An 18,045-nucleotide genomic window follows, 5' to 3' on the forward strand; every position below is an offset into this window, starting at 1 on the left:
AGTTATTGGCTTTACAAATTGATTGCTGATGCTTTACAAATTCCACCCGTTATTTTTCTTTTTTAGAGGCTCAAGGAAGTTTTTACCTTCTCCAAATCCGGCCATTAAAAAAAAAAAAAAAAAAAGTGCATGCGCATATCATCAAGGAGGCGGATGACGTGGGATGACGGTCGCCTAACGGCCAGCTTTTTAATTGGACAAGGTAAAAACGCGATCAATACTAAAAAATAAATGAAAGAAACGGGTTGAATTTGTAAAACGTCAGAAATCAATTTATAAAGCTGATAACTTTATTTACAATAAGATTGATAACAATTGATGAATTAAACTCCTATTGATTTGGAACAAAGAAGGGAATACTAGATCAACATGAAGGTAAGTTTATCTTCACTTTAATATTGGACCCCTGGCAATCCTATGCAAGCTATAGTGTAATAAAAATATGCTCTTAAAGGGACAGTCTACACCAGAATTTTTATTGTTTTAAAAGATAGATAATTCCTTTATTACCCATTCCCCAGTTTTGATTAACCAACAAAGCTATAATAATATACTTTTAACCTCTGTGATTATCTTGTATCTAAGCCTCTGCAAACTGCCCCTTTATTTCAGTTCATTTGACAGACTTGCAGTCTAGCCAATCAGTGCCTGCTCCCAGATAACTTCACATGTACAAGCAAAGTGTTATCTATATGAAATACGTGAACTAGCACCCTCTAGTGGTGAAAAACTGTTAAAATGCATTCTGAAAAGAGGCGGCCTTCAAGGTCTAAGAAATTAGCATATGAACCTCCTAGGTTAAGCTTTCAACTAAGAATACCAAGAGAACAAAGCAAAATTGGTGATAAAAGTAAATTGGAAAATTGTTTAAAATTACATGCCCTATCTGAATCATGAACGTTTATTTTGTACTAGACTGTCCCTTTAAACCTCTATGTCTGTTTAAATTAGGCTGGATTTGGTAGTTAAAGAAGATATTTCTACTTGTTGGCTATTTTACCTTTTAAAGAGGCATAAAATCCAAAATGTTTCCTTAATGATTCAGACAGAGCAAGAAATTTTAAACAATGTTACAATTTAGCTCTATTATCAATTGTTATTCATTCTCTTGTATCCTTTGTTGAAAAGCGGGTTGGTAAGCTCAGGAGCATGCAAGTGTCTGCAGCACTATATGGCAGCAGTTTTGCAATAATGTTATACATTAGCAAGAGCACTAGATGGCAGCACTTTTTTTTCATGCCATGCTGTGCTCCAAAGTGAAATCTACCTATCTAGGTATTTATTCAACAAAAAACAACATGAGAACTAAGCAAATTTGATTTAAAAAAAAAAGTAATTTGGAAACTTTTTTTTTTAATTGTGTGATCTGTCTGAATCATGAAAGAAAAGGTGTTGGGTTTCATGTCCCTTTAATTTGTTTGATAGACCTTGCACTGTTATGAATGCACCCCTTAGTGTAATTTGCTATCTATATGTTAAATGCAATTGAGAGGCTAATTTACACTGATATATTTGTAATCAAATGTGTGTTAATGAACCTTTGATACATGACTTGCATATTGCATTTAATTGCCTCTGATCTCTTTATATACCATTTCTTTGCTCTGCTTCAGTCCTTCTTCTTATTAGCACCTCTCATTCTCATGTTCAGCACTTATCTTGTGCTTTACCTATTGTATGGAACTCTCTCCCTCATATTTGTCAGACTTTCCCCAGTATTGACAGTTTTAAAGGAACATGAAACGCGTAATGATTAAGTTAGAGAATACAATTTTAAACAACTTGCCAATTTACTTCTATTATCTAATTTGCTTCATTATTTTGGTGACCTTTGTTGAAGAAGCAGCAATGCATTACTTGGAGCTTGTTGGGAGCAAATAACATGAGGCATATATGTGCAGCTACCAATCAACAGCTAATGAGCCTACCTAGGTATAATTTTCAACATTGGATATCAAGAGAACAAAACAAATCAGATAATATAAGTAAATTGGAAAGTTGTCTGAATAATAAAAAAAAAATTGGATTTCATGTACTTTTAAACACTTCCTCAAAACCTACTTCTTCAAAGAAACAAACCAGCTATCCTTGTAAAGGTCACTATGCATCTAAGGCCAAGGCCAACTGTCTGATCTGGAAACATATCAGCCCCATCTGACCATGGCCTACAAACAGCATCACCACAAGCTACTCCTCTACTTTGTGATTTCAACTTCCACTCTGCAAAAATGGGCACCTTCTGTCCCAGTCTGCCTTGCCCGGTCTTGTTGTTATTTATTGTACCTCCTGTATAGTGCTAGCCAATCTGGCACATGATAAATAAGGATAATAATAACAGTAATAATTATGAACATCATTTTGCAGGATTTTATCACAAATTTAAATTGGCAGTAGATGTATTTTTTCTCCAATGTATTTGATTTATTGTGTTTACTTACATGTCCAGCCACCCCTAGGGTTGCCAGCTGTGCTTCATAAAAATACCGGACGACCTATAGGTGATTGGATATGGGACATAGCTGGGTTTCACACAATGTCTCCACAGAAGCTCAACCTTAGACCCCACCCTTGATCCCACCACATCTATTTTTCATAACTAAGCAGTAATTTTATCCCCTTGGTTGCCAGTAATACATGTGCAGAGCAGTGATGTGACCCCCTTGGCTGCTAGAGGTACACACTCAGCAATGATTGAACACCCCCATGGTTGCCTGTAACACATATAATAGAAAATGCACAGTGTAACTTCTTTTTGAGCCATATTTCTAATGCATAAAGGCCTAGAAGTCCTTTACATTTAGCTGACAGGGGTGATCGATTTAAACAAATTAAGGAGCTTTCTACATGAAGTATCTTATACTTCATGAATGAAAGTCACCTTTATTTGTTTCAATAGTCAATACGCTAGGATTTACTTTCACTTTAAGTGTGTCTGATTTTATGTCTGTATTTCTGTTTATGTGCGTTATTACTTTTACAATATTTTCAATTTTGACTTCACAAAAATAAAGTGTACGCACATTTTAGTCACTTGGCCAAAAATTGCACCAGTCAAAGGGATGGAGGAGGGCCCCAATCAATGGCCTAGTAAGGGGACACAAAATTTCAAGTGGCGGCCCTGCTGAAAATGCTTTTGAAACAGTACAGTATTTCTAGCTTTATATAGTTGGTGTTAATCAGCATATACTAGAGGAAAAGTCAGAAAATTCAATAAAGCAGCATTGGCTAAATCAGCTAAAATATGTAATAGTAATGTAAGTGACCGCGTAGGAAACATTTTCCTAGTGGTTTTTACATCAAAGTAACATTATAAACATACGCCCATGGTATCAGTACCAAAACACATACATGATTTATTATAAGAAGAATTTATGTTGCTTGCATCCACGCCACAAATTTATATCATGTGTTATACTTCACATAGCGTGAAGTGACTTGTTAACCCATATCTTGCCGTGGGCCTTAAATATGCCTTATTTTATATTTATTACCTTAGCTTCTAGAGAAGGCTGCAGCACATTGCTTAAGCAGATCAAAAATATGTTTTTATTAACTTTGACTTTGGAAAAGGTGAAACAATAAAAGTTTTTTCCTCTTTTTAAACAAGAATGTTAAACCAAAAAAAAAAAAAAAAAAAAAAAAAAAACTGGCACTTCCTAGATGTTCTTCCAAAACAACTCTGTCATTATTTGTGCAAGCCTGGGAATTTAACTTGGACCTCCCAGCATTTGTTTCAGCTTGGGGCCCAAAGGCTTCTCTTTAAAGGACCTTTGTTTTGTTTTTTAACATTATTCTGCTGGGTTTCTCAGAGCAGAACACTATATATGTTACTGTGAATCCGTAACACCTTGGCTGCCATTGCCAGAGAGGGTGGCAAGCCTTGTCTAGCAGCCAAGGGTTAAATTAAAGAACGATAATGGGAGAAATTGTAATGGGATATTTCTTTTTAGAAAAGTAAAAAAGGGATAGAGAGACAGCAGAACAAGAGAGGAAGCTAATGGTTGGATTGCATGCAAGAGAGAAAGGGTTGGATCTCTTTAAGGCTCCCCCTGAAGCTGGGACTCTGGGAGAAGCACACACAAGGCTTTTGCCTGCCTGGGTGGTCTCTCTACTTTGGTGAGCTGTTGCTAAGCAGCTAATAATAGTCATGTTTGTGAGTAATTTCTGGCCTCTCCTATCCAATAGGATCCATGCAACCCCAGCCATCTGACAGCCCAGTGGGCGTTTCTTTATGGTCCATTCTCCTCCTTTCCTCTTTCTCCAAATGGAGAGAGTGAGGATTTTTTTTTCTATTTTCCCCTCCCACCCCCCTTCTCATCTATTGAGCGAGGGAGAAAGAGAGCACACACAGGCAGTCTCTCAGGGCCCCTGGAGTCACGGATAAGGACGTTTTGTGTGTGTGGGTGCCTTCCCATTGGAATCCAGATAGTACAAGGGACTGCCTCCCAGCGGAGAATACCCAGCTAGGGAACAGAAGAAGCCACCAGCAATCCTCCTCGTCCATCGCCTCTTTTATGTGGCCGGTCGTGTGCAGCACAGGGCAGCACCAGAAGGATTGCAAAGCTTCATTTGCTTCAGAGGAAAATCCACGTTTTGCATCTTGAATTGTATTGTGACCAGGGGGATTTTGCATTTACAGAAGCCAGGATTGTTGTGCATTGTTTTGATACAAATACCTAGTGGGTAGTGTGTGCAGCCAGGACCTATGGTGTGAGCCATAGTAGGGGTTTGCCAGTCGCTCCCCCCTTTTTCGCCAGCTCTCACACATAAACAAAACACGTTCAAGACACTTTCTGAATGTGGGAAGTTGTAGAGACCTCCGGATCGCGAAATGTGGGGATGGAAGGCGCTAAGCTTGACCAGCCGCCGTCCTCATCTTCGTTGCCCGGTGCAGCATGAAGAGCCAGCAGAGAGACTGGGAAGCCCGTGCCTGATCCTCGCCTTCTTGCACCAGCTAAGACTCGGGGGTCTCCGTGAGTGCAGGACAAGCAGCGGCCACAGCCCTGCCACAATATGGCTTCGGCTGCTTATGCGACTGAGTCGGAGGGCAGCGGGGAGCCATATGCCCGGCCAAGGGTAACCCACAGGAGGGGAAGGAGCCGGGGGGACCCGCACTGCAGAGTAGTGGCGCCGCCTGATCTGGACTATCTACAGCGGCCGAGCTACTGCGACGCGGCTTTCGCTCTGCAGAATATCTCTGAGGTAAAGTGTGCATCACTGTGTGATCTGTGTATCTCATGTCATGGTGTGAATAACTGTGTATACAGTGTATGTCCTTATGTATCGTGTATAACGTTATGTGTGATCTGTGTATAACTCCATGTCATGATGTGAATAACTGTGTATACAGTGTATGTCCTTATGTATCGTGTATAACGTTATGTGTGATCTGTGTATAACTTCATGTCATGATGTGAATAACTGTGTATACAGTGTATGTCCTTATGTATCGTGTATAACGTTATGTGTGATCTGTGTATAACTTCATGTCATGATGTGAATAACTGTGTATACAGTGTATGTCCTTATGTATCGTGTATAACGTTATGTGTGATCTGTGTATAACTTCATGTCATGATGTGAATAACTGTGTATACAGTGTATGTCCTTATGTATCGTGTATAACGTTATGTGTGATCTGTGTATCTCATGTCATGGTGTGAATAACTGTGTATACAGTGTATGTCCTTATGTATCGTGTATAACGTTATGTGTGATCTGTGTATAACTTCATGTCATTATGTGAATAACTGTGTATACAGTGTATGTCCTTATGTATCGTGTATAACGTTATGTGTCATTATGTGCATCACTTTGTGTACTGTGTATGTCCTTATGTGTATAACTGTGGTATTGTGTGTGCATCACTTTGTGTACTGTGTATGTCCTTATGTGTACAACTGTGGTATTGTGTGTGCATCACTTTGTGTACTGTGTATGTCCTTATGTATCCTCAGTCTGTATAACTATGTTCTGTTATGTGCATCACTTTGTGTACTGTGTATGTCCTTATGTATCCTCAGTCTGTATAACTATGTTCTGTTATGTGCATCACTTTGTGTACTGTGTATGTCCTTATGTATCCTCAGTCTGTATAACTATGTTCTGTTATGTGCATCACTTTGTGTACTGTGTATGTCCTTATGTATCCTCAGTCTGTATAACTATGTTCTGTTATGTGCATCACTTTGTGTACTGTGTATGTCCTTATGTATCCTCAGTCTGTATAACTATGTTCTGTTATGTGCATCACTTTGTGTACTGTGTATGTCCTTATGTGTATAACTGTGTGGCATTGTGTGTGCATCACTTTGTGTACTGTGTATGTCCTTATGTGTATAACTGTGTGGCATTGTGTGTGCATCACTTTGTGTACTGTGTATGTCCTTATGTGTATAACTGTGTGGCATTGTGTGTGCATCACTTTGTGTACTGTGTATGTCCTTATGTGTATAACTGTGTGGCATTGTGTGTGCATCACTTTGTGTACTGTGTATGTCCTTATGTGTATAACTGTGTGGTATTATGTGTGCATCACTTTGTGTACCGTGTATGTCCTTATGTTATGTGTATATAACTGTCTGTCATTATGTGCTTTAATCTGTGTACTGCGCAGGTCTTTGTGTTTTCTCTATATGTATGTATCAGTGTGTATGTCCTTATGTGTCCTGTGTATAACTGTCATTATGTGTATATCACTGTGTATGTCCTTGTGTCCTGCGTATAACTGTGGATGCCATTATGTTCATTACAGTGTCCTTATGTGTCCTGAGCATCACTTGTCATATTTGTGTGTATCATTTGTCAAGGGACAACTAGGGACTTGTACTATGGGGCAATCACGTTATAATAGTCTGTGATCCAGTGGTCCAGCTAATGCTCTTAGGTGGTTTATGTAAAGATAAGGAATAAACCTGTGCCATTGGTCACCACTCACCCTAGTCATCATGTTGCACCCTTTAATGAGCATTTTTTGCAAAACTTTTCATGTGCATAATGGAGTTTCTCATGCTCCCTGATCATTATTGTGTATACAACGCTTTAGGCTGCACTATCTGAATGGTGAGATTGCCTGAGCATCAGTTTGTGCTGTGTGCACCACTCATCACATGGATTTGTTATTAATGTGTGTAGGATGTATCCAGTGCATATATAATTGTATACCATTACATATATCACATTTTAATATAAATGTTTTGTTTAGTGAATCAGTTGTATACTCTATTTGTTAACCTTATATTTGTCATAGGGATGCACTGTACTTACTATAGGCATAGTCACTACCGCCAGAGTGATCATTGTGGACTGAGAAAAACAAAACTCAGTGTAATAAATCACATTCTACAACACAGTTTATTTCTAGCAAGATGTTTTTATCCTATGGGCTGCCTTGAAGCCTTCTGTGGCAGTTAAAGGCATGTGTTTAGCCCACTGTAACCCAGATCAGTATTCCCAAAGCACTAGAGAGCCTCTATCCGAAGTGCTTTCCCATGGGGGTAGTGTGATCTCATGTTTGTTTTAATCCCACACTTATCTCTCCAATACCACCATCCACTCTTTCTTTTTTTTAATAACTACATACTAAGCAGTTTTTTTGTGAGGTTAAAATTGCATACTTTCTAGATATCATCCACCTCATTTTATTTGGAGCTTTTCAAGACCTCCAGCAGCTTATTGAGTAAAAGGTGTAAACAAATTGACACTTTGAGCTTTTGTTTTGTAGCCCACTCCCACTATCTGTATTTAGGATCTGTAAATTGAAGGATAGCTCAATAGCAGTCTTTCCTCTCTGGAACATAGGTGTTTTTGTAACCCTTACTTTTCTAACTGTATTTCCTCTAAGGAAAAGGCCCCATTTATTTATTTTTTGTGTGTGAAGTTTTGCAGAGGAGGTAGGCAAAAGGATCTTTTGGCTGTTCTCTTCCATTCACTGATATTGTGAGTTGCGGTAACTGCTCTGTTCCAAATTCCATTTTCATCTTTCCAAAGCTGAATTGTTTAAAGGGACATTAAACTGCTGGGTACAACTACAGTAGCATGGATACTACTCACGATGCTATTGTTTTCCCTCATGTACCTGCAGCTCTCTTTAAAGCCATTCTCTTATTCTAACTCATTACAGTATCTTTTAAACTGCTCTGCATTTTATACTGGGCGCCTCCATCTTGTAACTCGCGTATTGTTGCATCCTGTGGTAGAAGCAGTGCACTTTCACAGATCTGCTTTTTGACAGCTGTATCTTTCACTGTAGTTAGATCACTTAATAGAGATCAGAAGTGTTACATTTTTGCAGTTTATTTGCACAGTACTCCAAAATATCAGCGTCCAGTGTGAAGATGCAGAGCTTCACTAACTAATACTTGTAAGGGGTTAAATAAGAGTATAACTGAAGACAGCCGCAGGCACTGGAGGAAAACCAATAGCATGGTGATTATTCTATTGTAGTTGTACTCAGCGGTTTAATGTCCCTTTAAAGACATGGGGACATATCTATCAAGCTCTGTAAAGACCGCTGCTCCGTAACAGAGCAGACAGACAGACATCGCCACAATTCAACCCGATAGAGTACGATTGGGTTGATTGATACCCCCTGCTGGCGGCCGATTGGCCACAAATCTGCAGGGGGTGGCGTTGCACCAGCAGCTGCTGGTACAATACTGAATATGGAGAGCGTATTGCTCTCCGCATTCAGCGAGGTCTGTCGGACATGATCCGAACTGTCGGATCAGGTCCGACAGACCTTTGTTAAATAGGCCCCATGGCATTTTTTCTCTCTGTTTATGATCACTTGTTTATTTTTGAGATACCACTCTCCTACTTTTAGGGAATATTTTAATGTGCCTCTAAACACAGGCATGCAGCCATTATTTTCTCTCTGCGCACTGAATTCATAAACATATCGGCATACAATATGAGGAAAACATACTATACTTAGGGCCTATTCAAACATGCTGTAAAATGCAGGTCATTAATATGGGCAGCCATTGAGGGCAGCTATTTATGACTAATGTGCATAGTTTTTTACTTGACACATGTGCTGTCTACTTATAGCATTGATGTGCTTGTTCAATGCTAGAATGCTGCTGTTTGTAGACGGTAGGCCTCCATGTATAGATACCAGTGTATAAGGTATGAGAAGGATGTTTATGGATATAGCCACCCTTTACTTATTCTCTTCTGTCTAGACACTCAGGTTTTCTTATCCACTTCTATAACCCATCTTGTAGTTTACCTCCTCAAATCTTAATTTGCAGTTAAAGCAAGTTATTATATTGTTTATCTGGATTGTTTGATAATCACATGCTAGAGAAGATGACCTGGTATGATCTCTGAGTAGAAAACAGATTTGTACAATGAAATTCTTTGTAATCATCGCATCTGGTATATTTACATAGTTGTTGCATTAGAGAAGTAGATTACAGTCTTATGATAAATTAGTTTTCTCCCCTAGTTGTCCAAACTTACCACTGGCAATCAATTCACGTCTTTGGGTGCCATAAAGTTAATAGTATGTGGATTTGGTTTCCTTTTTTTTTTTCTGCACAATTTGTTTTATGATCTCTAGATTTAGTTATATTTTAATTCATATCTAAATAGCAAGTGGCAATTTGATATTATAGTTAAACTCCTGTTTAAAGGGACAGTTCACCTAAAAATCTCCAATTTAAATTGTTCCCTATGATCCATTTTACCTGCTGGAGTGTATTAAATTGTTTACAAGTAACTCCTTTATCCCTATTTTGGCCTTTGAAATAGCTTATTTAGCTTGTGGTTTCCCAACCTATACTGGAAGTTTTGATACTGGAGTCTCAGCTATTGAATAGCCTAAGTAAACACAGCCAGCAGAAGAAATTAAACTCATAGTGGGGTGCAGGATAGTTAAGCAATAAAGTTATCATTGTCCATTGTTCTTTATATGTATTGAGCTTTAGTTTTCCAGACAAATCTAAGATAAGGAAGCAAGTGTGTGTACACAAAGTGATAACATAATCAGATCTGATATTACCTGAAGCTCAACCCATTGTAATAGGCTGTGGTTAAAAAGCACAAAACCAGCTACTTCATATACACAAATTAACCTGAGAATGCAATTTCTCATACATTTTATACTCTGCAGCTGGTATAACAAGTCATTGAAAATACATTAATATAAAAACAATTTTACAGTGTACTGTCACTTTAAGCAAAGACCTGTCAAGGTTTTCCTGTATATTTAGTTTCCAAGTACTTCATGAACAGCATATTTGGTTTTGTGTTTGCTGTGTGTATATTTTATTTTGTATACTTTTTGTAAGAGTACCCTAACACGGTCTGTTTGTTTAAAATTATATAACTGATTAAATACATTATTCCAAATAATATTATACGTCAAAAATGTTCATTAATCCAATGAAAACATTCCTATTAGAAATGTTTGGGTTTTTGATATGGCTGCATTTGATATTGTATTCTTACAATTGCTGTTCTCTATAGTAATTTAAGAGGCCTTGTTTTTGTGAAACTCAGTCTTGCCATTTACAATATGCTTACAAATTATAATCTATTGTTTTGCCGTTTTTATGTTAACATGCTTATTCATTTATTTTATTTTTATTTTCAGGGGAAGGCCACGGGCAGGAAAGCTCCATTATGGCTCCGAGCAATGTTTCAAAGACTATTATTTAAACTTGGTTGTTATATACAAAAAAACTGCGGAAAATTTTTAGTGGTGGGTCTCTTAATTTTTGGTGCTTTCGCTGTGGGATTAAGAGCAGCAAATCTTGAGACCAATGTAGAAGAACTCTGGGTAGAAGGTAAGATGTAGATTGTTTTCTCATCAATGGTTTGGCCTATTCTTTACATAGCCTAAAGTGTGACTGCATGTCGTGTTTATGTACCGCTCGTGTGACTGTTAGAATTTCATACAATCTCTTGCATATGACTAAGAAGTGTAATATCTTATTGCGTAGCAGATACACATTTACAGGAGTTTATTAATACTATGTAGGTTATAATATACTGTATACTTTATCTCTCTGTTGCTAACAAGCATTAGTCAGAATGCATGTTCTGGTATACGAGTATTAAAATAGAGCAGTTGTTTTTTTTGTGAGCCTGTAGGCCCCCAGCTGTAAGACTTGTGCATTGCAATCTGTAGGCGCCCTGTGTGTGGTCCTGTTTTGGACAGATTTCAGGTTTTCCTTCTAGGGGGAGGGGAGAATGAAGCATATGTCTCAACATAAAAAAAAGAAAGGGTGGGGGTGTAAGAAAAAAGTAAAAGCGCAGACTGGAACAGCATGTTTACAAAGTAGATTAATGTTTCTAGGAAGGTGGCTTGTTTAATAGAATAATGTATTTATATTATTGTTTTGTTGGTTGTTTAAGGTAAAATACATGTTTGGAAAAGAAGCTTCTTATTGGGAATGTAAAAGAGCAATTATTCTTTCAACTGCATACTACTTAAAGTGTGTACAACCTTTTTAGCACATTAGCTGCCAGAGGGAATTGCAGCTCAATGAATTACAGGGGCTTGAGTATTAAAGGGACAGTAAACACTGCTATTTTTATATAAAATGTGTATGCATAATGAAACAACTTTGCAGTATATTTTCATTCATTTATTCTGCTACGTTTTCATGTAATTTAGCTTTGAAAAATAGAGCAATTTCTAACTCTTGGACCTTGAAATGCACCCTTACTGACCTCTTAAAGGGACACTAAAGTCAAAATAAAATTTCCATTATTCAGATAGAGCAGGCAGTTTAAAAAGACTTTCCAATTTACTTATATTACCAAATGTTGCACATTCTGTTTATATACACACTTTCTGAAGCACCAGCTCCTACGGAGCATGTGCACAAGTTTACAAGGTATACGCATACTAATCTGTTATTGGCTGAGGGCTGTCACATGATAAAGGGGGCCACATTTATCAGAAAAAAAATATCTATTAAAAATACCCTAACTTTTATGTTTTATGTTGGTATAATTGTAAAGTGCTTTGAGTCTCACAGGGAGAAAAGCGCTATATAAATCGCAAATTATTATTATATTATTTGAAATTCAGAGTGTTATTGTATTGTCTTTTTATTATGCACTTGTTAATTATGCATCCCTACTGTATTTAGTGGTCTTTTAAGTTTATAACCCTGTTACATATCTGTTCCTTATTAGATTTAACTGATAACAACTGCAAAACAAATAACTTTATACTAACTTTTTATGAAAGTTGCTAGCTTTGTTGTCTAAAGCCCAGATTGGCTTCACCACATAAGGCAAATGGTGGGTGCAGTTTGGCTATTGAAAAATAACTAAGTAAAAAGGATGTTAATTTGTTTTAAAAATATTAAGACTTAAAGGGACAGTATACACCAATTTTCATATAACTGCATGTAATAGACACTACGATAAAGAATAATATCCACAGCTGCTGATCTAAAAATCCAGTATAAAACCATTAAAAAACTTACTTAGAAGCTCCCGGTTTAGTACCTTTAATTAGGTTGACTGGAACACCCAGTAAAAACAGACACTCCCTTCTCCACCCTTCATCTGCATATGAAAAGACTCTTTACACAAACAGGAGCAAGCTAGCGTAGGTATACATCAGTATTCTCCTAAAACATTGGGGCTTGGTTAGGAGTCTAAAAATCAGCGCAATGTTATTTAAAAATAAGCAAAAGTAGAGATTTTTTTTTACAAAAAAAACAAACCTGTATAAATGGATCATCTACAAAACATTTATGCAAATAAAAATCTAGTGTATAATGTCCCTTGAATTAAGACTTATTAAGCTGATATGTTATTATATAGCAACACAACAGAAATGTGTTGTAATTACCCCCAAGGCAGAACATGCTGTGATCTGAGATGTCATCGCAGAAAATGCAGCATGTCTGCAGAAAGAACAGGACACATGCAGGAACTGTTCATTTAACTTTTCATCGCTGCTCCACATTAGACTGTTCTCTGGCTGCACTGTGTAAGTTTTCCTTACCACATATCATACAGAGCAAAGTGCTGTTTGAAGTGAACAGTCAAATATTCAGCTGCTCTGCCAAGCAGTATTGCATTAATTAACTGTCTCTCAGAGATTGTTTCAAGCCCGTCCCCTAGCCTTTCACAATCTGCAAAGCTGTTTTTTTCTGAATGTAAGACGTTCGTATGAGCAATGCACCTAATTTGCAATGCAATTTTCAACTACTGCACTATATTATAAAAAACTTTAAATATTGCTTTATTCTCCAGTTAACTAACACAATACAATCAAACTGGTTCTTTATTGTAACTGCCTAATTTAAAATTGAATTTTATTTAAAAATGACCTGCAGAAAAATTTTCACTAAAAAAATCTCATCGCAGAAAGTAAAAAAAAGTTCTGCCTCTGGGGTAATTACAAAGTGTTTACTGTTCCTTTAAGGCTAGTTTGTGAACATACCTTTAAATGGACATGAAACCCCCCAAAAAAATATTTCATGATTCAGATAGAGAATACAATTGTAATCAACTTTCCAATTTACTTCTATTATTTAATGTGCTTTATTTCTTGGTATCCTTTGTTGAAGATGTAGCAATGCCCTACTAATGCATTGGATGAGCCAATAACATGAGGCATTTATGTGTAGCCACCAATCAGCAGCTTTTGAATCTACCTAGCTATCCTTTTCAACAAATGATATCAAGAGAACAAAACAAATTAGATAAAAGTACTAAATGTAAAAGTTGTTTAATTTGGTTTGATGTCCCTGTAAAGCTGTACTGCCTAATTAATTGTCCAAGTAACCCTTTTTATAATACGTGTTTCACCATTTGTACAGATGGTTTATATAAGGAATAATATTTGAATAGCAATGTTCAATACTCATTTAAAGGGACAGTCAAGACCAGAATTTTTGTTGTTTAAAAAGAAAGATAATCCATTTATTACCCATTCCCCAGTTTTGCATAACCAACACAGTTATAATAATACACTTTTTACCTCTGTGATTACCTTGTATCTAAGCTACTGCTGACTGCCCCCTTATTTCAGTTTTTTTGACAGACTTGCATTTTAGCCAATCAGTGCTCACTCCTAGGTCACTTCACGTGCATGAACTAAATGTTATCTATATGAAACACATGAACTAATGCCTTCAAGTGGTCAAAATGCATTCAGATTAGAGGTAGTCTTCAAGGTCTAAGAAATTAGCATATGAACGTCCTAGGTTTATCTTTCAACTAATAATACCAAAAGAACAAAGCAAAATTGGTGATGAAAGTAAATTAGGAAGTTGTTTAAAATTACATGCCCTATTTAAATCATGAAAGTTTTTTTGGGACTTGACTGTCCCTTTAAAATAAAAGGACCAGTAAACACAGTAGATTTGCATACTCAACAAATGCAAGATAACAAGACAATACAATAGCATTTACTCTGAATTTCAAATGAGTAGTAGATTTTTTTTTTTCTAACAAATTTCAAAATTATGTATATTTCCACTCCTCTTGTACCATGTGATAGCAATCAGCCAATCACAAATGCATAGAATGTGCACCTTTTTAATGGAAGTAAATTGGAAAGTTGTTTAAAATTACATGCTGTATCTGAATCACGAAAATGTAATTTGACCCGAGTGTCCCTTTAAGTTTTGTTTTGCAAAATTGTGACTGAAACATAGTGCTTAGAGACTATAACTGTTTAACTTCGTGGCTCCTTCATTATGTGCAGTAATTATGCTCAATTAGTCCCTTGCAAAAGTTGAGTGGCCTCTTTCGTATTGCACTGTACCCTATGGTATTCTAGAGGGTAAAATAGATGAAATAATTAACACTTGATAAGGCCACCTGACGCAAGACAAACCCAATTGTGCCTTTTTTATGGCCCAATCAAAATGTGATGGCACAGTTTTGTTGATAAAAGTGGAAAGTATTCAGAGTTTTGGTTTCTCTTAGTGTATTGAAAGCTGCATTAAAGGGTTATGAAACCCAACATTTTTATTTCATTATTCAGATAGAGCATAGCATTTTAAACAACTTTCCAATTTACTTCTATTATCAGTTTTGCTTCATTCTCTTGGTATCCTTTACTGGGAGCTAGATGAAAACAACAGTAAGCTAATGAGGTATATTTATCCAGCCACCAATTAGCAGTTAGCTCTCAGCACCTGCTTTTCCACAAATGTTACAAAGAGAACAAAGCAAATTAGATAATAGAAGTAAATTGGAAAGTTTTTTTAAAAAAAATTGTATTCTTTAGCTGAATCTTAAAATAATCTTTTTAGGTTTCATGTCCCTTTTTTAAAGAAGTGCAATAAATTGCACATCGTTTACTTTCTACTTCTCTTTTCACCTCTCTCCTTTTAATCAATGAAAATGATCATTGCAGTGAGCAACATGTGTTTTTGTAGCAGTATTATTTCAGATTTGTTTAAAGGGACAGTAAACCTATTTTTTTTTTTTCTTTCATGATTCGGATAGAACATGCAATTTTAAGCAACTTTCGAATTCACTCCTATTATCACTTTTTCTTCGTTCTCTTGCTATCTTTATTTATTAAAGCAGGAATGTGATGCATAGGAGCCGGCCCATTTTTGGTTGAGAACCTGGGTTATGCTTGCTTATTGGTGAGTAAATGTAAGCCTCAAATAAGCAAGCGCTATCCATGGTGCTGAACCTAAAATGGGCTGGTTGCTAAGATTTTACATTCCTGCTTTTAAAATAAAGATAGCGAAGAAAATTTGATAATAGGAGTAAATTAGAAAGTTGATAAAAATGTAATACTCTATCTGAATCATGAAAGAGAAAATATTTGGGTTCAGTGTCCCTTTAAGACTTATAAAAATAATATGACTTTAGTAAAGTGACATGAAGTGGTTGGTGTTGAAAATTTCCAACTTTAGCAGTAAAATGGGTTTCTAATAGATGTTTCTACACCATCTTCCAATAACATAATATTCTAGGCCAGTGGTATACCAAAATGATGCCATTTTCATAAGTACCAGGGCTTGACAAATTGATATCAAACTTAAGAGCCATGCAGAAAATTATAGGGGTCAGCTAAAAAAATAGTTGGTAGCCAGGGAGAGGGTTTTGCATAGAGATGCAGAATAAAACAAAATAAACAAATGTAAAATTCTATTAGTTCTGATTCCCATGATTAGCTAGACCCTGATCTGTTCAATAATAAGTTGCTATTGCATATGTCAAGCACTCCACAAAAGCGCCCAGGCATCATATACTCCATAGTTGCCAACTGGCCCGTTCCCCAGTATAGTACCCCCAACACTAAGGTAGATGTGGCTTTCAATGTTACGCTACTATTACTCATTGCTTACTATATGTATGTTTCGCTCTGAAACTTGATCTGTGATATGTTGAAGTGTGTAGACAGGTGTCAGGTAAGTGGAAGCCATGTGATATATAATACCAGGGAGGGTAGGAGACAAACTGTGAATTTCAGTAGTGTTGCAAAGTTTGCAACATGTGCTATTTCCCCCATTAATACACCAAGGCTTTGCTGCAGGGGCTTAAAATATCAGGCTCTTCATGTGATGGGACTGGAATTCAGAGAACATAAAAAAAAATAAAAAAATCAAAGTTTACTGGGGCGTTTCTGGATCTATTAACCTACGGCCCACACTTAAGCAAACAGAAAAATGACTATTTACCTCATAAAATGTCACATACTTGTGAAAAAATTGTGTTTAGCAAAAGTAAAAAACAAATTCTCAGTATATCTACATATATTGTTTTCCATTCCAGCAGCCCCAGCATAGTAGTCAGCAGGACAAACATATCAAGGTAATATCATAGTCCAATTTCAGGTTGTGTAACATCTATATAAACTAGGGTGCTTTGTTTGGGGGCATGAGTGGGCCAAGCTATGCAAACTGTAAATGGGTGTGGCTCTACTGCAAAGTGTTCCTGGAAAATGTTTTAAAATGTTGACAACTATGATACTTATATTCAAATCTGACCAACTGGTTTAGTTGGTCAGATTTGAATATAAGTATCATAGTTATCAACATTTGAAAACAATTTCCAGGAACACATTTACAGTTTACTCTAATTGCAAACTTACTACAACTTTCACTAGTTAATGTGCATCACTAAGTTTGAGTTGTAGAAACTGCTTAGTAAGGTTCTCACTTAACAGTTTCTACAACTCAAACTTAGTGATGCACATTAACTAGTGAACAGTGTTGTAAGTTTGCAATTAGAGTAGACTGTGAATGTTTATTTTTGTGTACAGCTCCACTAAAAATACTTTTACTTGAGGAGTTTTAAACAAAAAAAATGTATTCATGATGGATGCAGGAGATGGTTGTAGGCTTATTTTTTTTTTTAAATGGGGCAACTGGCCAGGAGTGCAAACAAGGTCAGGGTTCATTAGGTCAAACTAGGTGAAAATGTTTTAGGGCGTGCAAGTCAATAAAAGTTTGTTTTATTGAAGGGAGAGAAGGTGAGAAGATGGTTTTTCAATGACATGTTGGTATTTACTCTTCATAGAGAATATACATGGAAGGGAGGCTTTTCACAGATGGTTGAGACTGTGAGGAATTTATAGCATAGTGCAGTATTGTGGGGGAGACACTAGGTGTTGAAAAACCGGGGCTTTTTTTAAGCATTGATAATTAGAATGAGAATGGCGCATTTGAGTCTTGCTAGTAGGTGAGTCAAGAGCTTAGAGAACTGATACAAGCAGTTGTTGGTGTAGCCATTTATCACAGTACATTATGATTTACTAATTGTTGTAAGTATTTTTTATTTTTTTTTGGATCAGAATTATAAGAGAATCCCACAAAGTGTAATTTTCTGTGATTTCAATTTTCACCTACTTTCATCTAATTTGTAAATTACATTTAGACGGGGGTGTATCAAAAGAATGATTTATGATCACAAGGTAAATAAACATTAAATCTGTATTATTTATGCAAACAAAAGGCATACAAAATAAATATGTTTTTTTTAAAAGATTTAAATAGTGGTTATGTTAGTACAATATTTAAGATTTTGCAAATCAAGGACAGCCCAGGGTTACACCTCTTGAAAACCCTGTTGATTATTTATTTCTTCTGCTGTGGCCAT

The 18,045-nt window shown here is 36.5% G+C and overlaps 1 protein-coding gene across 1 annotated transcript in view; it reads left to right on the top strand.

Annotated features, from left to right (window-relative positions):
- Positions 1-4,321: 4,321 nt before the first annotated feature.
- Positions 4,322-18,045, top strand: part of PTCH1 (patched 1) — a 154,275-nt gene continuing 140,551 nt past the window's right edge. Inside the window, exons 1-2 of the mRNA XM_053702419.1 lie at positions 4,322-5,202; positions 10,601-10,793. Coding sequence (XP_053558394.1) covers positions 5,014-5,202; positions 10,601-10,793 — 382 coding nt within the window. The 5' untranslated portion in view covers positions 4,322-5,013. The remainder of the gene's footprint in view (positions 5,203-10,600; positions 10,794-18,045) is intronic.

The sequence above is a fragment of the Bombina bombina genome, chromosome 2, assembly GCF_027579735.1.
Source record: "Bombina bombina isolate aBomBom1 chromosome 2, aBomBom1.pri, whole genome shotgun sequence".
Lineage (NCBI taxonomy): Eukaryota > Metazoa > Chordata > Amphibia > Anura > Bombinatoridae > Bombina > Bombina bombina.